The 25,848-nt window shown below is 38.5% G+C and overlaps 1 protein-coding gene across 6 annotated transcripts in view; it reads left to right on the top strand.

Annotated features, from left to right (window-relative positions):
- The first annotated feature begins 3,580 nt into the window (after positions 1-3,580).
- The window catches only part of INTU (inturned planar cell polarity protein), an 88,600-nt gene continuing 66,332 nt past the window's right edge, over positions 3,581-25,848 (top strand). The window contains exons 1-2 of one of the 6 annotated variants that reach the window (XM_032857995.1): positions 3,581-3,813; positions 19,014-19,552. In XM_032857995.1, the coding sequence (XP_032713886.1) occupies positions 3,668-3,813; positions 19,014-19,552 (685 nt within the window). In that variant the 5' untranslated portion in view covers positions 3,581-3,667. Of the gene's footprint in view, positions 3,814-4,208; positions 4,225-19,013; positions 19,553-25,848 lie in introns of those variants that run through there. The other 5 variants (XM_032857991.1, XM_032857990.1, XM_032857988.1 and 2 more) reach the window with 5 other exon arrangements.

Raw genomic sequence — 25,848 nt, 5'->3', positions numbered from 1 at the left:
GTGAGAATAATATGTATGTGTTGACCAGCATAGCTATTATAGTGGTTCCGACTTTTTTTCTCATAATGTGGGTTAATGTGGGCAGAGAGGCAGGCAGAGAGAGAGAGAAAGGGAAGCAGGCTCCCTGCTGAGCAGAGAGCCCGATGAGGGGCTCAATCCCAATACCCTGAGACCATGACCTGAGCCAAAGGCAGAGGCTTAACCCACTGAGCCACTCAGGCACCCCTGTTTCTCTGATTTTAAAAGTAATACATTTTTTTGGACTCATTGCTGATGGAAACACTTGTTTCCCTTCCTTCCTGCATCCTTTCTCTTCAAACTTCTAATACCATTACATCCTTCATCATTTTCAGCCAGCAAGGTTACCTTCTACTTATCTGAGAATATAAACACCATCACATAAAGGGTATTTCAGCTCCCTGACTAACTCTGACAAGTCAGCATCCATATCTGCACCCTCCCTAAGGAACCAGTTTGTGTGTGTGTGTGTGTGTGTGTGTGTGTGTGTGTGTATATTCCCCCCCAACCCCCGCCCCCTTACCGATGCAGGACTAGATCCCAGGATCCTGGGATCATGACCTGAGTTGAAGGTAGCTGCTTAACCAACTGAGCTACCCAGGAGTCCCTAGGAACCAGTTTTAAGGAAGACATGTCAGTAATGTCAGTAAGGTCATATCCCTCCATCTGTGCCTCAGATGCCATTTTCTCCTGCTACCTCAAGAACCTCCTCTGTCCCATTATCCCTTTATTAACTGGTCCCCTGTTTCCCAATCTGAGTGATATAGAGACCTCTTTTGAGGAAAAACTGTTGTGGATTTCCAGGAATGACCTAAACTTTTTTTAAATTATAATTTTAAATAAAGAAGTATAAGTTCTGTGCTCTATAACTCTTACAAAGATAAAAACAATTTTATAAATTAATTCAAAGCAAACTGTAAAACAATACTCAATAGCTGGTATACAACTCTGAAAAAGTACATTTAGAAATCATACAACAGGGGCTCCTGGGTGGCTCAGAGGGTTAAGCTTCTGCTTTCGGCTCTGGTCATGGTCTCAGGGTTCTGGGATGGAGCCCTGCATAGAGCTCTCTGCTCGGCGGGGAGCCTGCTTCCCCCCTCTCTCTGCCTGCTGCTCTGCCTACTTGTGATCTCTCTCTGTGTCAAATAAATAAATAAAATCTTAAAAAAAAGAAAAAGAAATTATACAACAAAAAAACTTTTAGGATATTGAAATGTACATAGTTTAATGTAACAAATGAAACTAAACCGCATCTTGAAAGTTTAAATACTGTTAGCCTGCTACTGCTTAGGTTCTTTTCTGTTCTTTTCCTTTTTAAGATTTTATTTATTTATTTGAGAGAGAGAGAGCAAGAATGGAGGGGGAGGGTCAGAGGGAGAGAGAGAAGCAGGCTCCCCGTTGAGCAGGAAGTCTGACTGGGGGCTGGATCCGAGGACCCAGGGATTATGACCTGAGCCAAAGGCAGAGACAGCAGACTGATCCAACCAGGGGCCCCCACGACTCATGTTTTTTTTAATTCTCCATGCATATAACCACTTTGTGCCAGGGGAGCACTCATTTCCCACTACTCTTTTCTTTCTGGATTGTAATACTCCATAATAACAGAAGTTTAGACTTCCTCTGTGGCCCTCCACACTCCAGTCTATCTTCCCTTAGGTATTCCTTAGAACTCTGCATTTATCATGATACTTACCACTGTGTATTATAAATTGCCTATTTGTCTTTCAGTATCTACCATCTATCTGTCCATGTTGTTTAAGTTGAATCTCCAGCACCCATCCATTGAGATGTAAGAGTGGGTTAGCATAAGAATGGCCATCCTGAAGGCCAGGAAGCCATTTTACTGAGCGTCCCTAACCAGCCACCACTGCATAGGTGACTCAAGATAAAAGAAACTAGCTAAAACCTAAAAAAACAACTTAATCCTATACCACCAGGGCGGTTAGGCGGTGGCGCCACAGGGACCAGATGTTAATGAAAAACAAATAGTTAACTTGCAGAGATCACAATCCTGCAAGACAGGAGTCTCCCTTGGTTTATGAATGTCCTAGTGATTTACAACAAAGAAGCTGTCTTCTCAATAGCCCAATTTCCAGGGACAAACGGCTCAGTTCCTTGAGGCCTGCTGTCGCCCTCCCCACCATAAAACTGAAGGAGGCTGAGGCGGAAGGAAATGTAAATAAAGTTAAATTTCTTCTAAACCTAAATCTTACTTAACCGCCAGGGTGACGCCGGAGTGGCAAAAGGTTAAACAAAGTTAAACTGTCAAAGTGGGGAGCAAAATATGTATGTAGCTATGAAAAAGTGCCTTGAAAATGCTATTATATAAACCCTTGGCTTTGAGTGCTCGGGGTCCTTGTTGAAACCCCCTGCGCGGGGCAGATACTTGGACCCCAGCTAGCTGGAAATAAACCTTGCTGTGTGACTTGCATTATTGAGAGTGTTCTCTGTCTAATTGAGGGGTGGTAGATTCCGTACCCTAACACTATAATATGACTATTTCCCCCATGCGTTACTCCTTGAAAACATTTACTCTTCTCATATTCATATTCCATACATATTATTTAGCTTTTGCCTGCTATTGAACACTTAGATTGCTTTCAACTTTACACTTTCACAAATTTTATACATTTTTTGCATCCTTTATTTTCTTAGAATAGATCTGCAAGAGTTGAATTACTGAGTCCTGAGGGGGAAATATAATCTAGTAGTTAATGACTTAGGTTCAATTTTTGTTTGACTTTGTTGCCTTCTAGCCAATTGACCATAAAGATGAATAACCTAAGCTTCAGTTTCTTTAGTATAAGATATTTACTTCATAATAATACTTAGCATAGTATACGAATAGAACAAGTAATTTGAGAATATTGCTGATTCTCAATAAATGCTATTATTTTGTACTTAGAGAAAATACTTGGAGGTATTCGTAAAATACCGATAAAATTTATCACTTTACACTTCCAACTCAGTGATGAGAAGAAATTGTAAGTTTGCGTTACAAAATGAGCATGCAATTGATTTCACAACACTGCCACCCATTTGAAGCACTCCACGGCATCTGCTTGGGAAAACTATAAAAACGTTTGCAATTGCGAAACAAAACGAAAACCGAGGAGACAATGGAGGGTATTTACATTAGCACCTCTTTGAGGGCGTTGTTTAAAAGCTTCCCTTCCTAGCCCAAGAGGCAGAGGCCCTGAGGAAGGGTAAAGAGGAGTTTCCTTTACCTCAAGGGAAACCCAGGCTATGTGCTTCTAAGGTTTGGGCAGCCGTTCCGCGTAGAAACACAGGGCAAAGTGCAAACTGGAAGAAAAAGGGGGGAAAAAAACAGGGGGGTCTCCTCTGTTAACAAATTCTGCGGCTCCAAAAGAGTGCATTTAGGTGAGTCTAAGAGGTGAAATTTTAGCTACTTAAATTCCTCCAACTGAGACGCCCTCCTGGACGTTTCACCTCATTGGCTTCTTGCGGTAGTTCTCGCGCTCTCGGGTAAAGCTTCCTCGTCTCCCTGGCAACCCAAACCACCACCAATTGCAGCCAAGGGTTGGCGGTCACGTGGCGTCTCCTCTTTCCCAGTGGAGACAACATGGCGGTTACGGCGAGCTGTACTTTCGAGATTTGAATTACGCGACTTGCCGCTATTGCATTCTTGATGATGGCGTCTCCGGTTTCGTGTGGCTCGCGTCATAACCCAGATGAGCTCCCTGGAGACCCGTCTTCACAAGAAGATGAGGATTGCGATTATGAAGATCGGGTCAGCTACTCGGGTTCATACTCCTCAGAGAGTAGCGATTATGAGTAAGAGTCTTGAAGAGGGGCAGTTAAATCCATCCTTTCCATCCAGAGAGTGTACACGTGGGCTGGGGGGACTGCCAGAATGTTGGTGTAGTTGGGATTGAGTAGGGTTCTATAATCAGTGGGATTTATTTGAGCCACGTTCCACTTCTGCGGTATTGTGAGCCGCAATGACGTGCCATTCTTCGCTATTGTGGGCTTTTTATGATGGTCAGATGAGGAGGTTTTCCTCTTTGTGGCGGGTTCTATAATATTTAAGGGTATATCTCTTAGGATGTTCACAACATTCTTTGATCTTATCGCAGTGCCTTCTCTGCTGTTATGGTCTTTGTGATTTTAGTGGAAGGATACCCTACACGTTTTATAAATAAACTATTGAAATTATACAGATTTTTTTTCTTGTTTTAAAAATGGGTAGGTATAGAAAAGAAAATTCACCCTTACTCTTCACCTTCAAGAACAACTTCTCAGCATTTTGGGGGTATTTCTGCTCTATTTCCCTATACATTTACACGGTTTTCTTGTTTTCTACTTAGTATGATACGTAATTTTTTTTTTTTTAAAGATTGTTTTTTATTTATTTGTCACAAGCAGGGGGAGCGGCAGACAGAGGAGGCAGAGGGAGAAGCAGAGTCCCCTTGAGAAAGGAGCCTGATGTGGGACTGGATTCCAGGACCACTGGGTTTATGACCAAGAGTTGAGGGCAGATGCTTAACCTGCTGAGCCACCCAGGCATCCCAATAATGTGATTTTTAAAATATGGAATATCTAAGTGTTATTTTCCACTTTTTAATCCTTAATAATATTGAAAAGGTTATTTTGATCCATAGGACCCAATGCTGTTTCAATTTTGAAGGAATCTATTTCTTACTGCTATGAATTAAGACCTTTTTTGAAAAGTAAATTAGTCCTAGTTTGAAAGCTATGGATAACAGTGAGAAGGTTTAGGTTCAAAGCCTGGACCAATCCCATAACAGACTGCCATGCATAGTCAGTTTTAGTATGACATTTTAAGTGTATTATTTAGGAATAATGATTGCAAGTATTTAATGTGTATTTAGGAGTAAAAATTACTTGGCAATTATTTCCACCTTTAGGTATGTGAAAAGGATTTACCATTATCTTTAAAAGGGTAAGGGAAAACTAATGACTGCTTAATATACTCTAGAGGCTCAATAAAGTCAGATTACATTCTTCAGGAGACTGTCAAGTATTTTGTTTAATCTTCTGCTGTGGTCATTTAAAAAGTAGTTTAAAAATGATGGTTATCAAGTGAGGCACTGGATGAAGGATGGGTTACAGGAAACCTGATTTGGTCTTGCTGTGGAAGTCATGGATCTTGTGAGACTCAAGCTCCTGGTTTCTCTGCATCTTAAAAACACACTTTTAGCTTAGAGAGAATCTGTAATTCATCCATAGTCACACAGCTGAGTGTTTCAGCATAGAAATTTAGGAGGCCTGACTGCAAATGGAATGAAGGTAAATGAACTAGCCCTGTTTCCTAGGAATTGAGCAATCTGAGGACCCCGTATTAGGAAAACTTGTTACCTCAAAACATTCTGTGATTCAAAATACATGTAAATATGAATTTTATATATACATATATAAACATTTGTATATATATTGTGTGTGTATATATATGTATATTTTTTTAAAGGGCATTAAACTTTTCACATTAGTTATTCACTCGTTACTCCAGATGTTCCAGTGTCTTTATCCTCCTAATAATAAAAGTACAGTAAATCGGGGCGCCTGAGTGGCTCAGTAGTTTAAAGCCTCTGCCTTTGGCTCAGGTCATGATCCCAGGGTCGTGGGATCGAGCGCCACATCGGGCTCTCTGCTCAGCAGGGAGGCTGCTTCCTCTCTCTCTCTCTCTCTGCCTACTTCTCTGCCTACTCATGATCACTGTCAAACAAATAAAAAAAAAAAAACAAACTTTAAAAAGTACAGTAAGTCTCTGTTGTAAAATGTTCAGGTGGTCTATATTTTCAAGTCCTGTCAAGATTCAGATTTAATGTTTATCCCTTCTTCATGTGTAGGACATGATAATTGATTTGCTGATCTGACCAGGTAGGTTTCTGGTCTGTTCTTATTTACCTCTCTAACCTGCAGAGTCACCACTGTAGAAGTGGTCTTCCCAGTTTGGACATTACCTTTTTTTTTTTTTTTTTTTTTTAAGATTTTATTTATTTATTTAAAGGGGGCATGTGAGTGGGGTTAGGGAGGGGCAGAGGGAGAGGGAAAATTTCAAGCAGACTCTGCCCCCCGAGTGGAACTTGACATGGATTCTCATGACCCTGAGATCATGACCTGAGCCAAAACCAGCCATGGGACACTTAACCAGATGAGCCACCCAGGCAGGCACCTCTGGACCAGATCCTTCTTAATCAAATGCACAGGGACATGTGAACATGTGAACCTAATTTTTCTCATCAAAGCTAAGAGATGGGCATTGTCCATGTTGTTGCCTATATGTGTAGTTCATTCTTTTTTAACTTTTTTTTTTTAAAGATTTTATTTATTTATTTGACAGAGAAAGATCACAAGTAGGCAGAAAGGCAGGCAGAGAGAGAGGAAGGGAAAGCAGGCTCCCTGCTGAGCAGAGAGCCCGATGTGGGACTCGATCCCAGGACCCTGAGATCATGACCTGAGCCGAAGGCAGCGGCTTAAGCCACTGAGCCACCCAGGCGCCCTCTCTTTTTTAACTTCTGAATAGGATTCCACTATATGACAATACCACAGGTTATCCTTTTCTTGGGTTTTAACATAGGGATGTTTTACTTGAAGAATCAAAATATTTTGAATTCGTGATGCCATATACCATATTAACATCCAATTTAGGATAATTCCCTTTTTCTTCTGCTCTGAACCCTGACTTCTTTTTCCTTTTAATTTAATTTCTCTTATCAAACTACATATATTAGAAATTCAAACAGTGTATGTCTAAGTTTTTGATGAGAATGGCAATTCTTTGCTACCCTTTCTCTCTGCTTCCAACTCAGCATGTTTGAAGATAATTCATTATCTTCCCTGTTTCTCCCCTGGTGTTGCCCATCTTACCTACTGACATCACTCTCTCCTTGCTCATGTCTTCAGATCTAATCAGTCTGCAGTCTTGTTGACTTCCTTTTTTGATATCCACCCATCCTTTCCCCCCGCCCCCCCAGAGGCACTGCCTGACTTAAAGCGCTGGCCTCTCCCATGTAAGAGTGGAGTAGCCTTCTAACTGATCTGGATGCCTCTTCTTTCATCTCCAGCCTTTTTTCCATACAGCTGCCAGAATTTGCTTTCTAGAACACAGTTCTGAATCATTTTTCTCTTAGAGAACTGACTACAAAAAATATTGTGGCAGTTTGGATCAAAAATAGAATTAAACACATGCATGAAGCTAAATAAATTGAAGCAAATATGCATATGCTTAACTAGGTCATCCCTGTGATCCTGAAGAGAAGGCTGAGATTTAAAGAACAGCTAATATGTCAGGCTTGGTCACTGATGGTTGTATTGCAAAGAATTCAGCCACTTCAATTACAATGGAATTTCTTGTTGCCTGAATGTAGTCATCCCAGTGCAAGGTAATGAGTATTCGATTAAGAGTAGGGGTCAGAAAACCTGTGTTCTCTTTATCCCTGCCACTAACCATATGGCCTTACATGGGTCACATGACTTCTATAAGGATCAGTTTTCACGTGTTAAAATGGGAATGAGAATATTTACTTAACTTTGAATTTTGTTGACCGTGAGAAGTTTTGTTAAATCCTAGGAAAGGGAAGATTGTGAACTGTTGATGGTGAGGAATTGACAAGAGGGAAAGAGGAGTTGATGGTAGAGGTGACATTTTTGATTTGAAAGAAGGTTAATCCAAGCTGAGTTTCATTTCCTCATATTTCCCCCAGCTTTATGGAGTATAATTGTCAAGTAAAAATTGTATATATTTAAGGTGTACAATGTAGTGATTTGATATAGACATACAGTAGAGGATTCTCTAAGAGGAATGCAGATGCCCTTTACAAGTTTATTTTGCTTGCCTAAAAGTGTTAACATTTTAATTTCTTCAAATTTTCCCTGGTCTTGAGGGATTCAGAATCAGAAGAATTCTTGGTTATAAATTATCATTTTATGAGATGTCTCTTATAACAAGTTTTCTCATCTTTGTCAGAGGTTTCACAACTTCTTCCGTATATTCAGGAGGGAGAACACTTCATATTTTAAGGGGCAGAGTGGTTAAAGAGAAAACTGAAGGCTGAATGTGCAAGCATTTCTATGAAATCTTTGTGTAGATGGCCAAATAAAGACACGCTTTTCTTTTTTCTTAATTCAAAATTATTTTCTCTGAAAAATTTGAAATATGCACAAAAGAAGAAAGAAGGCCCTTATATACTTCTCACCAAAGACATGGCTTTTCTTTACATGAAAACTATCTTCCTGGTATCGAATGAGAAGCTTTACAAGCCTTCATTTATTCTGACTTTTATTTTAAAATTTGAAGTAATAAGATAATTGTGTTAGGGCAGTGAAACTACTCTGTATAATACTATAATGGTGGATGATACATGTCATTATGCATTTACCTAAGCCTATAAAATGTACACCACCAAGAGTGAACTGTAATGTAAACTATGGATTTGGGGTGGTTATAATATATGACTATAGGTTTATCCATTGTGACAAATGTATCATTCTGGTAGGAGATATAGATAATGGAGGAGGTTATGCATGTGAGAGGAAGGAGTATGTTGGAAATCTCTGTGCCTTCAGCTCAATTTTTCTTTGAACCTAAAATTGTTCAAAAAAAAAATGGTAGTAAATCATTTTTCTATAGTACTCAAAAGCTCAGTGGCCTCCCAAATAAATTTCAGATTATTAGCGGTTTCAGATCGGTCCCTAGACTCTCTGATCTCATCTTTGATGATCTTCCTTCTTTAAAGCCTTTTTTGTTCCCACTTGTCTTACCTAGGACTGCTATTTAAAAAATAATATAGGGTGCCTAGGTGGCTAAGTCATTTAAGCATCTGACTCTTGATTTCTGCTCAGGTCATGATCTCAGGGTCATAGGATCAAGTCCCACATTGGGCTCTGCACTAGGCAAGGAGCATGCTTAAGATTCTCTCTCTCGGGGTGCCTGGGTGGCTCAGTGGGTTAAAGCCTCTGCCTTTGGCTCAGGTCATGATCCCAGGGTCCTGGGATCAAGCCCTACATTGGGCTCTCTGCTTGGCAAGGAGCCTGCTTCCCTCTCTCTCTGCCTACATGTGATCTTTGTCTGTCAAATAAATAAATAAAATCTTAAAAAAAAAAAAAGATTCTCTCTCTTCCTCTTCGCCCCCACCTCCGTTCCCGCTCACATACACACTCTCTCTCAAAAAAATAAATAAAATTAAATTTAAAAAAATAGCATAGACTGAGTAGCTTATAAACAACATAAATTTTTTTCTCACAATTCTGAAGGCTGGTTGTTCAAGATCACTGTACCAGCATGGTCAGGTTCTGGTGACACCCCTCCCCCAAGTTGTGGATTGCTGACTTCTCTTTGGATCCTCACATGGCAGAAAGCAGAGAGAACAAGCAAGCTTTCTCATGACCCTTATGAGGCGCTAATCCCATTCACCAGGGCTCCATCCTCATGGCCTCATCTAATGCTAATTGCTTCCCAAAGGTCCCACTTCCTAATAGCATCACATTGAGTGATAGGGTTTCAACATATGCATTTTGGGGAGACACATTCAGTTCTTAACATTACTACATGGAAATATACACTCATGCTCATACCTCTTGTGTACTTTCACACCTACACTTGTATGTCCTTTGTTCTCTCTGAAACATCCTTTCTTGCTATCTTGTCAAAATCATTCAGTGTCCCACTTATGTGCTACCTTCTATAGCCTTTTTTGATACTTCTTACACTTAATTTCTCTAAACTTGGCTCTCCTATAGCAGTTTTGGTTCTTCACTTTTGGGCCTTGCATTTTAGCTAGGCCATGAGCCTTCTGTCCATCTTACATCTTTAAAGGCACAAAAATGCCTTATCACAAAATGTTTTGCTGGTCTGTGATTTCAATTTTGCCAGGGTCAGATCTTACCCTCAACTCAGTGATTTGTAAGCATGCTCCATTTAACTGAAGGGGGTGGAGGTAGGGAATGTGGTCTGGGAATGGGGTCATTCATTATTAGCTTAGTTCCAATGGAGATGTGTTCCTGATGTAAAAATTTATTTCATGCAGTGAGTACACAGTAGTTTACTGGCTGATCCCTTCCTTTTCTCTAACATGCTTCACATTTGTTCCAGTGGTGACTCTGGCTGGGCTAGAAAACCACCAGCCCGTCCCAGGTTCCCCACTCCTCAAGCTGCCATAACATTTAGCATAGATTTTAACTATTAAAACTATGGCTTTCTTCTAGAAAACAATAGAAAGACTTCAAGAATAAAAATTAGATATTGCTGGTAGAGCACAGAAAAGTGTTAGATCAGCGCTGAACAAACATCAGATAGAATCCATATTTATTTGTTACGTTTTTATTGTGTATGGGTTTTCTCTGTCCCTAGAATTGTCCTGCTGTACATATTAGGACCATGTAACTATGTGTGTTGGCCACTTTGGTACTTTTGCCCACTAACAAGGAAAACAAAGTATACTGTAACAGATTTGGAATAGTAGCAAAAGCCTGTTTTCCTTAAGGAAATGAACCAGTAGCTCTGGCTATTCATAACTTTTCTTTGGTAGCCAAGAAAATCCTAATACCATTTCAGTTGATAAAAAATGTTGACAATGTAAATAAAGACCTAAGGGGTTCAGTAATTTAGAAGGAAAAAACTAGTATCAGTGTAGAATTCTTTTTTTTAAGATTTTATTAGGGGCACCTGGGTGGCTCAGTCGTTAAGCATCTAGCTTTGGCTCAGGTGATGATCCAAGGATCCTGGGATCAAACCCTGCATCAGGCTCCCTGTTCATCTGGAAGCCTGCTTCTCCCTCTCCCCCTGCTTCTGTTCCCTCTCTTGCGGTGTCTCTGTCAAATAAATAAATAAAATCTTTTAAAAAATTTATTCATTTATTTATTAGAGAGAGAGAGCATGCACAAGCGGGGGAGTGGGAGGGGGAGAAGCAGGCTCCCCACTGAGCAGGGGTCCCCATACAGGGTCAATCCCAGGACCCTGGGATCATGACCTGAGCCTAAGCAGATGTTTAACCAACTGAGCCACCCAGGCACCCTTCAACATAGGATTCTTGAATATGAATTGAGAAACTTATTAGCATTATCTGAAGTTCATTTTCTTTAATATGTTACTTTATATGTAAGTGAACTTGGTTATTTGTAAATTAGCAAATCTTTCTTTGGGAAAAAGGACTCTGCTCATGTTTACTACATCAGAGCCTTGAAAACCACTTAAAGTGTCCTCAGAATTGCAAACATAGTACAGAGCGTTCCTGTATGTCCTTCACCCAGTTTCCCCTGATGTTAACATCTTACACAACTACGATATGTTTGCCAGAACTAAGAAATTAGTACATTAGTACATTAGTACAGTACTATTAAATAAACTCCAGACTTTATTTGAATTTTACCATTTATCTACGTATGTCCTTTTTCTTTTCTAGGATCTAATCCAGGATATCATAATGCATTTAGTCATTAAGTCTCCCTAGTTTCCTGTGGTCTGTGACAGTTTCTTAGTTGTTTCTTGTTTTTCATAACGTGGATCACTTGGTTAAGGTAAAGTCTGCAAGGTTTCTTCACTGTGAAGTTACCATTTATCTCTTTCCGTATTCTTTTGTTTGGGAGCACATCACTGAGTCCAGTTCACATTAAAGGGGAGGAAGGATTAAGCTCCATCTCTTGGAGTAGGAAGTATCAACATACAATATTTATTTAATTTTGTTATTAATAATAGTTGCACTGAAAGGTTGTTTTTTCCAATTGTTGTCTTTAATACACCCTCTTCTAGTAGAACTAGTTTGAGAATACAGTCTTTACAACTGTGTCAAACTTTCTAACACATTAATCAGTTATGCTCTTGTTGCTTATCTAAACAGAATTAATCATCTGGAGTAGGAGTTAGGAATCTTCCAGGAATAATGAACTATGAGAGCAATACAGACTGCATCTGGTTTGCTTCTTATGCCAGTAGTACTTAGCCTGGAACATAGCAAATAGAGGTCATTAAAGACATCTTTGTTTATTGCCAGGAGTTAGAAGAATACAGAAGTATGAGTGCTATATCCAATAAAGTTAGAAGTTACTCTACATTTTTTACTCTGTTGGACAAGAGGAAAGGGACTAACATTTGACCCTTATACCATGCCCAGCAGATTTTTTAATTTACTGTTGTTAACAGCCATGTGAAGTAGCTATAACCTATTTTCTAGAAGAGAAAAACTAAAGCTTAGAAAAGTAAAAATGTCAATAGAACAGAATTTGAACCCAAGTCTTTGTGACTTCTCAGTTCATTTTTTTTTTTAAGATTTTGTTTATTTATTTGACAGGGAGAGAGAGAGATCACAAGGAGGCAGAGAGGCAGGCAGTGAGAGAGAGGGAGAAGCAGGCTCCCCACTGAGCAGAGAGCCCAATGTGGGGCTCGATCCCAGGACTCTGAGATCATGACCTGAGCTGAAGGCAGAGGCTTAACCCCCTGAGCCACCCAGGCGCCCCAGTTCATTTTTTTTTTTTAACTATACATGTTTCCTTCTTTCATGAGTCTTTTACATTCATTTCTCTGTCTTTATTCCTGTTCCTCTTATCTCCCTTTTAATTTCTTCTTCCTCTTAAAGTAAAGCATCTTTTAAATTTAGAGGTGATGAAAATGGATCTTATTCATTGCTGGTGGAAATGTGAATTGGTATAGTCTTTGGATAAAAATGTATATGTACGGGGCACCTGGGTGGCTCAGTGGATTAAGCCTCTGCCTTCAGCTCAGGTCATTGGGCTCTCTGCTTCAGCAGGGAACCTGCTCCCCCCCCCCCCCACTGCTTGCCTCTCTGCCTGCTTGTGATCTCTCTCTCTGTTAAAAAAAAAAAAAAAAGTATATGTACATACATACATATAAGGATGGTTACTGTATCATTGTCCATAAGGGTAAAACACATACTGAACACAAAGATAGATTTTAAGGAGGCCAATGACCAAATGTGCTACATCCTTGATAGGAAACATTAATGCAGCCATTGGGATTTCTAAATTGTTCTAAGTGACAAAGGTATGTGTATATATACGTATGTATGTACACTTTGAAAGATGATTCCACATTATATATAATAGAATATGTAATAATTCTAGTTTTTCAAAAACAATGACAGCATAATCCTATGTATGATTTTATATGATTTTGTGATTTTAAGAACATGAATATTTAACATTTATGTCAGTGAAAAGTAGGAGGGGAAGACAACATGTATTATAGTTCTGTTTCCATTTACATAAAATGAGCCTGTGCATGTGTTTGCATAAAAGGATGAGTGAAAGTACAGTCACCAACTAGGAATCTAGTCGACACTAATTCCTTCTCTGTCATCATCTCATGTAATCAGTCTCAAAGTCCAGTGATTTTCAAGCATTTCTTAAATGTTTTTCTTACTTTCCATGTTTTCTGCCATTGCTTTAGATACCATCTTTGCCTGGTAGCTAAATATCCCATAGCCAGACTCTTTTTTTTTTTTATTTATTTATTTGACAGACAGAGATCACAAGCAGGCAGAGAGGCAGGCAGAGAGAGAGAGGGGGAAGCAGGCTCCCCGCTGAGCAGAGAGCCCGATGGGGGGCTCAATCCCAGGACCCTGAGACCATGACCTGAGCTGAAGGCAGAGGCTTAAACCACTGAGCCACCCAGGTGCCCCCCATAGCCAGACTCTTGACTTGAATCTTGCCTACCTCAAATCCTTCTTCGAATTTCTTGTTAAAGTAGATCTATTCAGAGATACCTGACACATAAAAATTTCTATCTAATACTCTTCATTACTGGGGCGCCTGGGTGACTCAGTTGTTAAGCGTCTGCCTTTGGCTCGGGTTGTGATCCCAGGGTCCTGGGATTGAGCCTCAAATCAGGCTCCCTGCTCCGTGGGGAGCCTGCTTCTCCCTCTCCCACTTGCCTGCTTGTGTTCCCTCTCTCGCTCTCTTTGTCAAATAAATAGATAAGTCTTTAAAGTTCTTCATTACTTATACCATCAAATCCAAACCCCTTGCCAAAAGGCCTTGTAAAATTAGGACTTGAGTACTTTTCCTCTCATGCCCCACTTTTGGTGACCAGAGACTATCTTTGTTTTGTTTTATTTACAATTTTATTAAAATTCCAGTTAATTAAAATACAGTAATATTAGTTTCAGGAAAATAATTTAGTGATTCATCACTTACATACCACACCCAGTGCACATCACAACAAATGCCCTCCTTAATGCCCATCACCTATTTAGTCCCTCCCCACCCACTCCACCCCCAACATGTCTGTCTGTTCTCTATAATTAAGAGTCTGTTTTCGGGGCACCAGGGTGGCTCAGTTGGTTAAACGTCTCCCTTCAGCTTAGGTCATGATCTCAGGGTCCTGGCATCAAGCCTCACATTGGGCTCCCTGCTCAGCAGGGAGCCTGCTTCTTCTTCTTCTGCTCCCCCCTCTTGTGCTCTCTTTCTGTGTCAAGTAAATAAATAAAATTTTAAAAAAGAGTCTGTTTTGTGGTTTGCCTCTCTTTCTCCCCCCAACATTCATCTGTTTGTTTCTTAAATCACACCTATGAGTGAAATCACATGCTATTTTTCTTTCTCTGACTGACTTATTTCCCTTAGCACAATACTCTCTAGCTCCATCCACATCATTGTAAATGGCAAGATTTCATTCTTTTTTATGGCTGAATAATATTCCATTGTGTGTGTGTGTGTGTGTGTGTGTGTGTGTGTGTGTGTTACCTCTTCTTTATCCATTCATCAGTTGATAAACACTTGGCTGCTTCCGTATTTTGGCTATTATTGATAATGCTGCTGTAAACATCGGTGTGCATGTATCCCTTTGAATCAGTGTTTTTGTATCCTTTAGGTAAATACCTAGTACTGCAATTGGATCATATGGTAGTTTTATTTTTTTTTTAAGATTTTATTTATTTATTTGACAGAGCGATCACAAGTAGGCAGAGAGGCAGGCAGAGAGAGGAGGAGGAAGCAGGCTCCCTGCCGAGCAGAGAGCCCGATGAGGGCCTTGATCCCAGGACCCTGGGATCATGACCTGAGCCAAAGGCAGAGGCTTTAACCCACTGAGCCACCCAGGCGCCCCGGTAGTTTTATTTTTAAATTTTTGAGGAACCTCCATACTTTTCTATAGTGGCTACCCCGGTTTACATTCCAACCAGCAGTATAAGAGGGTTCTCCTTTCTCCACATCACCAATGTCTGTTGTTTCCTGTGTTAATTTTAGCCATTCTGACAGTTGTGAGGTGGTATCTCATGTGGTTTGGATTTGTATTTCTCTGATGATGAGTGATGTTGAGCATCTTTTTATATGTCTGTTGGCCATCTGTATGTCTTCTTTGGGAAAATGTCTGGTCTTGTCTTCTGCCCATTTCTTAACTAGATTATTAGTTTTTTGGGTGTTGAATTTGATAAGTTCTTTACGATTTTGGATACTAATCCTTTATCAGATGTGTCATTTAAAAATATATTCTCCCATTCTGAAGGTTGTCTTTTAGTTTTATTGATGGTTTTCTTTGCTGTGAAGAAGGTTTTTATTTTGACCTAGTCCCAATAGTTCATTTTTGCTTTTATTTCCCTTGCCTCAGGAGACCTATCTAGAAAAAAGTATCTACAGCCAACATCAGAGAAGTTACTGCCTGTGTTCTAGGATTTTTAAGATTTCAGATCTGATTTAGGTCTTTCATCCATTAGGTCTTTCATCCATTTTGAATTTATTTTTATGTGTGGTATAAGAAAGTGGTTTAGTTTCTTTCTTCTGCTCATAGCTGTCCAGTTTTCCCACACCATTTGTTGAAAAGACTGTCTTTTTTCCATTGGATATTCTTTCCTGCTTTGTTGAAGATAAGTTGACCTTATAGTTGTGAGTCCATTTCTGGGTTTTCTGCTCTTTCCATTGATCAATGTGTCTGTTTTTCCACCAGTACCGTACTGTCTGAATCACTATCGCTTTGTAATATAACTCAAAGTCTGGAATTGTGATGTCACCAGCTTTGCCTTTCTTTTTCAAGATTGCTCTGGCTATTTGGGGTCTTTGTTGTTTCATACAATTTTAGGATTGATTGTTCTAGCTCTGTGAAAAATGCTGGTGGTATTTTGATTGGGATTGCATTGAATGTGTAGATTGCTTTGGGTAGCATAGACATTTTAACAATATCTGTTTTTCCATCCATGAGCATGGAATGTTTTTCCATTTCTTTGTGTCATCTTTAATTTCTTTCATCATTGTTTAATGGTTTTCAGAGTACAGATCTTTTACCTCTGTGGTTAGGTATATTCCTAATTATCTTTGGTTTTTGGTATAATTGTAAATGGGATCGATTCCTTAATTTCTTCTTCTGCTGCTTCATTATTGGTGTAGAAAATTCAACAGATTTCTGTAGGTTGATTTTTGTATCCTGTAACCTTACTGAATTTGTATATCAGTTGTAGCAATTTTTTGGTGGAGTCTTTAGGGTTTTCTACATAGAGTAACATGTTGTCTGCAAATGGTGAAAGTTTCACTTCTTCTTTGCCAATTGCCTTTTATTTCTTTTTATGTATGATTGCTGAGGCTAGGACATCCATACTGTGTTAAATAACAGTGGTGGGAGTAGACACCCCTGTCTTGTTCCTGACCTTAGAAGAAAAACTCTGTTTTCCTCCTTTAAGGATAATATTAGCTGTGGGTTTTTCATATATGGCCTATATGATGTTGAGGTATGTTCTTTCTTTAGTTGTCCACATAGGCCAGACTAGTTTTAGTTGTCCACATCGGCATAGAGACAGTCCCTCAAGGCTTCTGCTTATGCTTTTGTTTCTGCTTGGAATTGTCTTTTCCTCTTCCCCGTGAGCCCCCCATATCCCATCACCAACCACTTACTCTCTTAAAACTTACTTCTGTGTATCCTCTACCAGAAATTTTCCCTGCCCTCGCTGTCAATCCCAGGCTAAACTAGGGGACCTCTATTTTGCATACAGTGTGTATTGTTGTGAATTCTTTCTCACTTTCTCTTCCCCATTAGACAAGGAAGGACTGATGTTTTAATCATTACAATTCTAGTACCTTCCAAGGACCTGGCACTGTTCATTTGCTCCATGATTGAATATCCTGTGTCTTCCCCTTACCTGCAGAGATCTTCCAGTCATAGCCAAAAAATGTTTTCTCTTTCAAATTTTAGAGATTAAGATGAAACATCTTCATGTTTAGCATAGAAGAAAAAGTATTTCTTTGGGGTCACATTTCTAATACAAATAAAGAGATTATGAAGCAAATAGTTTCATTCATTGTTTAAATTGATACTTATCTTTGTAAGTAGTTGTGTATAATCATAATATGTACATTGTGCCATTTTAAACTATGGTACATAGTTATCTAAATTTTTTTATGATTGGAGGCAGTTACTTAGATTCTTCAGAGTAGAATTACAGAGTTATTAAATACTGATTTCTGTGGGTACAGATGAATATGGTTGGAACATCTGATAAAGGGTTAATACCTGTTGCTAAGTGGTTCTAAAATGATGCCCCACTTTGGGACCCAACAAGTGCCAAAGAAATACTAGTTTTGATATTTGGGGCTAGGTATATCTTTTTTAACAATTAATACATAGTTGAAAATTCTGTATTAATTGCCAACCACAGATGAGATTGGTAGTTAATTTCAGAGTTGAGTAATAGAATGGTGCATTTTTTACAATTAACTTTCACAGTTTTTGAAGAGACAGTTGCCTTTTTTTTTTTTTGAGAGGGCGAGAGAGAGAGAGAGAGAGAAAGAGATAGCGCGCGCATGCGCGTGCCTGCGCACACGCACTTGTGCTCATGAGATGGAGGGGATGGACAGAGGAGGGAGAGGGGAAGAGAGAATTTAAGCAGGCTCCAAGCCTGGTGCAGAGCCAGCACCAGCACAGAGCTGACATGGGGCTGGATCTCATGACCCTGAGATCATGACCTGAGCCAAATTCAAGCGTCAGATGCTTAACTGAGTCATCCAAGCACCCCTAGAGAGACAGCTGACTTTTAAGTTAAAAGAGCCGGAGTTGCTAATAAACACTGCAGAAAACAGAAGTATCTTCTATTTGATGGAATGATTAGAACACAAATTATACCCTTTTACATAAGAATACTGCAGTTGATGTTTCTGACTCTCTCAACATATTTTCCACTATAACCAGTTTTGCTTTAAAAAAATAACAGTTTGAAAGGTACAGTGTTCGTAACATTAAATAGGCAGGGACAGGGTGGAGTTTGTGATAGGTTTTTTACCTTAAGATGGGCATGTTGTTTTTTAATGCTGTTTCAGTCCTTTTAATAGCAGAACTTTTATTTTTTTCAATGGCCTATTTCCCAGTTAAAAGTGTTTTTTTTTTTTTAACAATCACATGATGAATTATGTAATATGTGGTTTATTTTCCTTACTATAATTATTCATAAAAAGGAGTTTTATGGAAATTATAAGCTATAGAAGCAATCATTATTAACTGCGATTATAAACTAGCTGTTTTAAATGAAGATTTTAGTTTATGGTAAGGTGAATGTTTCTCTTTTGAAAAGTTATTGTATAAACAAATCTTACTAATAATGATAGGCTTTAGCTTTCATTTTAACGTGACAGCCATGCTGAATAGTTTTATGCAAATAGGATGTTTGATGTCCAGTTTCCAAATGGCTTATGTCTGGATGTAATTGCACAATCAACTATTAATGTAAATTATTGCCCAATGAAATTGTCTGAAGTGAGCAATAACCTTACAGAGGCTGAATTAAAATTAAAAAAAAAAAAATCTACCCTTAGATTCTAGAAGAAGGCTATCTCCTTTTTTATTTGTTTTCTTTTCTATCACTATACTTTTTTAACCCTTTCCTCCAACTCCATTTCTTGAAGACTCTTAAAAAGTGTCCTAGAAAATAATGTTGATGCTTATCATAAATCAGAAATAGTAAGGAAACTGAACAATCAAAGAACTTCCACCTCCTCCCACCTCCCTGCACACCTGGTGCCCAAAAGACATAACTATTTTTCTTTTGTTTGGCTCCTATTCAGAGTATCTTTTCTATTTTTCACAGTGATGTTGAACCTGAATGGTTGGACAGCGTGCAGAAAAATGGAGAATTATTTTATGTGGAATTGAGTGAGGGTGAAGAAGAAAGCCTCCTTCCTGAGACTCCTACTGTGAACCATGTCAGGTTCAGTGAAAATGAGATTATAATTGAAGAGGATGATTACAAAGAAGGAAAAAAGTATGAACCTAAACTCAAGCGGTTTACCAAAATTTTAAAAAGTAAAAGTCTTTTACCCAAGCGCCACAGTAAAAAAAGTAGTAATGGCAATGAGCCGGTGTCCATTCTAAAGCATCAGTCTAACCAGAAAACAGGAGTTGTTGTCCAACAGCGGTACAAGGATGTGAATATTTATGTAAACCCCAAAAAGTTAACTGTGACCAAAGCCAAAGAGCAACTTAAGCTTCTGGAAGTCCTGGTTGGGATTATCCATCAGTCCAAGTGGAGCTGGAAAAAAAGTGGAAAACAGGGCAGTGGAGAGAGGCTTGTGGTCCATGGCCTGCTGCCAGGAGGCTCTGCTATGAAGAGTGGTCAGATATTAATTGGTAAGTGTTGCTGGTAAACATCAGTTCTTGTTTGCAGATTCATGATTAGTGAGGCCTTGTGAGACGTGATCAAAACAGAATTATATCCAAAGTCTCAACAGATTAAGGACTGCGTGATGACATTTGGGACAGTAGCGACATTGTTAGGCATGGTGTACTTACTACAAGGCATAATGCTCTTAGAATAAGTACTTTGGGGATTGAATATGTGTGTGCCTCATTTAGGCCAAAAAATAGCTTAACTAATTGTTGAATTTTGAATTATATCATTTTATTTCATCTTGCTTATATTTGCTGACAAGAAAAAGAAAATAAGTTAATTTTACAGTGATAATGACCTATATCCAACAGCGTGATATAAAAATATGTAATTTATGAACAAAAATACTTTTACATTGTGTGTTTGTACTTGAGTACACTAAGTTCTTGAGAGTGGTTTTTAAACTGTTTTGTTTGGCATATTTAGCAACAGTAATGTTATACATAAATTTCCTCTTAAGGGTGGTTGTCATAAAATCTCTTATCAATTTAAAGGTTAAAAAATACATCTGAAAGTTATTCTGAATCTATATTAAGGTGAGCATTTTGTATTGCTGATACATTTTCAGCTGTTGGATATAATGCTTGAGTTACTAGTAATTTTATTACTTAGGTAAAAGCTATGTCAAATATGAGAATATGTTATTAATGAAACTTAAAATTTATTAACAAATCTAAAAGCTGACAGTCTTTTAAGTTGACTCAGCCTGTAAGATTTAGATATAGGAACTTTTTTTTTTTTTTAAGATTTTATTTATTTGACAGACAGAGATCACAAGTAGGCAGACAGGCAGGCAGAGTTAAGAGAGGAAGGGAAGCAGGCTCCCCGCTGAGCGGAGAACCCGATTCGGGGCTCGATCCCAGGACCCTGGGATCATGACCTGAGCCAAAGGCAGAGGCTTTAACCCACTGAGCCACCCAGGCGACCCTAGATATAGGAACTTTTATAGCTACCTTAGAAACATTTAAAAATATTTCTTTAAGTCTAAATTGTATTTGTTTGTTCATTGATTCCACAAAACTTTTGAGTATCTGCTAACTGTCAGGAATACAAATATTATTCTAAGGATCCATTTACTCCTCTTAACAGGCTCCTACTGCAGTGCAAGAGGTGGGTCAGAAATAGGCAGTTTCACATAGTATGATAAGTGTCATGAGAGGGTTTCACATAGTATGATAGTTTCACATAGTATGATAAGTTTCACATCATTTGATAAGTGTCATGATAGGGTTTACAAGAACAAATCACATAGGAAGAGCATCTATGCAATCTATCCTAATGATTGCAGCAAGATCTCTGCATTCTCTTCTTACAGTGTAATGTTGGTACTCCTTCCAAGTTTTAAGTTAAGTTTTTGTGTCCTCCCTTCCCTACCCCTATGGGCCTGAACCACAGCTTAAGTAGTACTATGTGATTTCAGAGGTGGGATCATAGAAGGTGATGCAGCTTCTGCCTAGTATTCTTGGAATCCAGTTGCCATTGTGTGAGCAAGGCTGGTCCACATGAAGAGGCCACAAGTACTATTCTGGCTAATCACCCCCAGCTGAGGCCTCAGCCACCCTGCAGCATCAGCTACCACAAATGAGTGAAGAAGCCTTACAGAAAATTCCAGCCCCAACCGCCATCTAGGTGCAACCGCATGGGGAACCCTGAGTTTGAACCTCAGCTAAGCCCAGTCAACCCCAGAACCAGGAAGGATAACAAATTGTGGTTGCTGTTTTAAACTCTAGATTTGTTACGCAGCAACGGATAGCTGGAACAGAAGCTAATGCGTGCTTACATTCTCTCAGGTGCTCAACTTCCTTTTTGGTAAAATGTCTCTAAGGTTTATTCTTTTTGTTCTGTCAGAGGATGCCATAATTCATGCTTATGAAGTCTTGTCTGATTGTCGCCAAACACCATAGTTTTAAGATAGCACATGATGGGAAACTCCTATATTTATCTGGGGCCTCTGCTCAGGACCTAATTGGACTGATTTGTAGACAAATCTCTGAAATGCTTTTTAGCCATTCCTCTTGAAACCTAATAGAGAGGTGGTTATGGTCAGTGAGCATCCCGTTCCATATTTCCTTTCCCCTGATCCTCCAGTCTGCTGAACCTTCTAGGAATGCTACTTACCTAGACCTGATCTTTTTGCACCATCTCTATGGGAGGAAAGAAAATGAACTATAAAGAGGAAGAACGTGAAAATAATTTAAAGATACACAGGAGGCTGGTAGTATACCTTTTAACCCAAGTGTGGTTATGTAGGTATGTTCACTTTTTGATAATTAATTGTTGTAGTACTACTGTGTGTGCACTTTTCTGCATGTGTATGAATAGCAATGAAAAGGCAGAAAAATGAAGTTCATGATTTCAGTTTCATAATGGAAGAGTTTATGATTTACCAATAAGTAAAAAAAAAAGATATGTCAAAATAAAATGATTATTTCATCCTTGGTGCATAGCAAAATGCTTGGTTGATAAATAAGCCCTCAAAAACATTTATTGAGTAAATGTACAAACTATGTAGAAAAATACTGTGGAGGGAAAACAATTGGAAGTAAATATAAAGACACCAAAATGCTGGTAGGGTTTGTGTGAAGATGTTATAGGTGGTTTGTTTTCTCTTTTTTCAGAGTTTTAATTTTATGGTGATATTGTATATTTTTAAAGTTGTACACTTGGGGATAAATAATGAACAATTTTTTAAAAGATTTTACTTACTTTATTTACTTATTGAGAGAGAGGGAGAGTGCACATGTGCAGGTGTAAGAGCTGGGGGGAGGGCAGTCAGAGGGAGAAGCAGGCTCGTGCTGAACAGGGAGCCCGACTAGGGACTCAGTCCCAGGACCCCAAGATCACAACCTGAGCCAATGGCAGACGCTTAACCAACTGAGCCACCCAGATGCCCTAATGGACATTTTTGGTGTCATTGTGACTTTAATAATTCCACAGCATGGAACTTTATTATTTGTTTCTTTCATAGTTTCATTTTATACTGAAATCTGTGGTTGAACTGTGATGTAATCCCATAGGCAGGAGAGTCTTAAAAACTTTGTCCTGGTAATGCAGTTTGCTGGGGTGACTTCTGCCATTGTCTAGCTGGAGAATGACCCTCCTTTGACTTAAGTGCCTTGGCCAACACAACTCTATTCTATTCTGATTCTTCTTTGCTGGGATTTTGAGGGGGTTGCTGCATGTTCTGGTGCCATTTTTATTCTTACTGCTGACTTGTGTCTTTATTTTTTATTTCTGAGTTTTTCTTAAAGTTTGACCACTATCCACGGTGGCTCAGTCAGTTAAGTGGTGGACTCTTGATTTGGGCTCCGGTCATGATCTCAGGGTAGGGAGTTCAAGTCCAGTGTTGGGCTCCCTGCTGGGCCTGGAGCCAGCTTAAGATTCTCACCTCCTCACTCTGACACTCCTTGCTCCTCCCCACCACCATGCATGTGAGCACATGTGCTTTCTCTCTCTCGCTCTCTCTCAAATAAATAAATCTTAAAAAAAAAAAAAAAAAAAGCGACAGTTCTTTGCTTCCTGACTACCTGTAGCCAGCCTCCATCCGTAGACCAAAGCAAATCCCCTTCTGACCTGCATCCTAGAAACTGCATATCACCTTGGTGATTTCTTTTTTTTATCAAGATGACCCATCTTTGCTCATTTTAACCAGGTGTATTTTAAGGATGGAAAGGATAGGGTTAAAGAAATCACACATTAATGTTATAAACACGCATACCCCTGTAGAAAGTTCCTGCTCAACAATAAAACAAAGTTTTTATTTTAAGTACTTTTTGTGTGACTTCTAATGTTCTCACCTGTGATCATTGAATAACTTTGTTTTGTATGACACACTTGTGCTATTTCTCTTTTAAATTTTTTGAAGTTTTTTTTAAATCTTTTTAAAAATCTTTTTGAGGTATATCATACATTGATAACGTAAACAAATCTTCAGTGTGCACTCAGCGAATTTTGACGTATGTATATAGTTGTGTAACTACCACCCAGATCAAGATAAAGAACATTTCCAGTACCCAGAAGGCTCCATGGTGCCTCCTCCCAGTTAATACCCTCTCCCTTCTGAAAATCCACTTTTCTATCAACAGAGCTGACTTTTTCTCCTCCTCTTCCTTCTTCTTTTTAATTTTACTTCTCAAACTTCGTTTAATAGAAGTCTATAGTGTATATTCTCTTGCATTTATTTTCTTTATTTTATAATATGTAAGAAATATCCAGGTTATTGCTATGTAGTATTCCATTGTATATTCATTTTTCCATTTCACTGTTAATGGATGTTTCCAGTAAAAACATTTTAAGTGCTTTTTTTTAAATATAGGTTTGGGTTTTTTTGTGAACACCTAATGGTTTTATTCTCTAGTATTTTACATGTTGTTTTTTGATACACATTTTTATTTTCACTTTCTGTAATACTTGAAACATTTCAATTTCTCCCCACTTTTTTTTTTTTTAAGATTTATTTGTTTATTTTAGAGAGAAAGTGTGAGAGCAAGCTGAGGGAGGGTCTGAGGGAGAGGGACAGAGAAAATCTCAAGCTGACTCTGAGCTGAGCATGGAGCCTGACACGGGGTTCAATCTCACAACCCCAAGATCATGACCTGAGCTGAAACCAAGAGTCACACACTTAAACAACTGAGCCACCCAGATGCCCCAGTTTTCAGCTTTGTTAACAAAAGTAACTCTGCTGTGTTTGTCTGTCTCTTCTCCCTCACATCATTTCTTTCCCACGTTTTTACTTGTGGTACTGGACCCAGTAGTAAAGGAAAGAAACAAGCAGTGATTTCACTGGAAAGATAAAATCAGAGTTTTTAGGCCTTCCTAAAGAGTTTCTGGGGCAGTTACTCCTTCTACAGCTGAGTACCAGGATTATGTGATTTACCCAAGAACAGAGGGCAGTGATAAAGCTGGGACCTAAAGTTCTGATTTCTATTCACAAAACTCTGACTTGCTGTGGTGCTCACTTGAATGGGTGGGGGAAATGCTGAAGGATTTCTCTTTGGAGCCAAAAAGAAAAGGAATCATTTCATCCTTTCAAAATGTAATTTGGAAATAAGGATTAAGCTACAACAATGTATATCTCCTAACCCATTTTATCCATTTTGAGACACTTATCCAAACGAAATAATCTAAAACAGATCTGTAAACCATGACCTGTAGGTCATATCAGGCCTACCACTCATTTTTGTAGTCTGAAAACTGAGAATGGTTTTTACCTTTTCAGTGATTAAAAAATAAAACCAAAAGAACAATATTTTATTATATATGAAAATTATGTGAAATTCACATGTTAGTGTTCATAAATAAAATTGTATGGAACACAGGAATATTCGTGTGTTTATTGTCTATTGCCGCTTTCAAGCTACAGTTGCGGAGTAGAGTAGTTAGTTGCTGCAACAAAAACCATATGGCATGCAGAGCCTGAAATATTTACTTATCTGGTCCTCTACAGAAAGTTTGCTCATCCCAGATGTAAAAGAAGGAAAACTATGTGCGTGAAGACATTTATTTAAGCATTTTTTAAGAATAAAAAATAAAAAGCATGAAAATGTCAAACTGGAGGATGATTATTTTAATTATAATTTAATAAATGTATGCATTATTTGACTATTAAAATAGTAATCTAAACACTGTGTACCAACATAAAAATTCTTAATACTTGAGAGGTTTAAAAGGATGAAATTCCTTTATACCTTGTTAGTGTCAATATAAGTAAAGACTAAAAATAATTTGTGAAAATAATTATGGCTATGAATGCTGGAGTCATCAATAATTTTTTCAACATTTCTGTAGTATTACTTCTATTTTAATGAGAAATAAAAACTTTGCACCAGTTTCTTATCAGGCAACATTAGGGAATGTGGTCTTTTCTTAATCAAATATTTTGAGTGATTATTACAATATATGAGACACCATTATTCAGGGATTTCTAGAATAATAGGTTAGGAGAGACCTTAATTTTCTGCTTATGCCTGTATATTATAAATGAGAGATTGATATTGGAGCTCAAAAAATACATAATGAAGGTAATTCTCTCAGAATTTAAGAATTTTTCGGTAAATGTCTTGACAGTAAATGCATTAACTTGAATGTATAAAACGGCAATATGGTAACTATGTTTCAGAAGCCAGATTTTCTTCCCCCGAAGTCAAATTCAGTTTAATTTAAAAGACCAATTTAAACTCACAGTCTGATCCCACCCCATTGGCACATACATATTTCCCAGTCCTTCTGTGCATAAATTCCTCCTTCTAACAAGACT

Source organism: Lontra canadensis, unplaced genomic scaffold, assembly GCF_010015895.1.
Source record: "Lontra canadensis isolate GAN:19392208 unplaced genomic scaffold, GSC_riverotter_1.0 scaffold1, whole genome shotgun sequence".
NCBI lineage: Eukaryota > Metazoa > Chordata > Mammalia > Carnivora > Mustelidae > Lontra > Lontra canadensis.
Note: the sequence above shows the minus strand (reverse complement) of the source record. Positions and strands in the feature narration are given on the sequence as shown.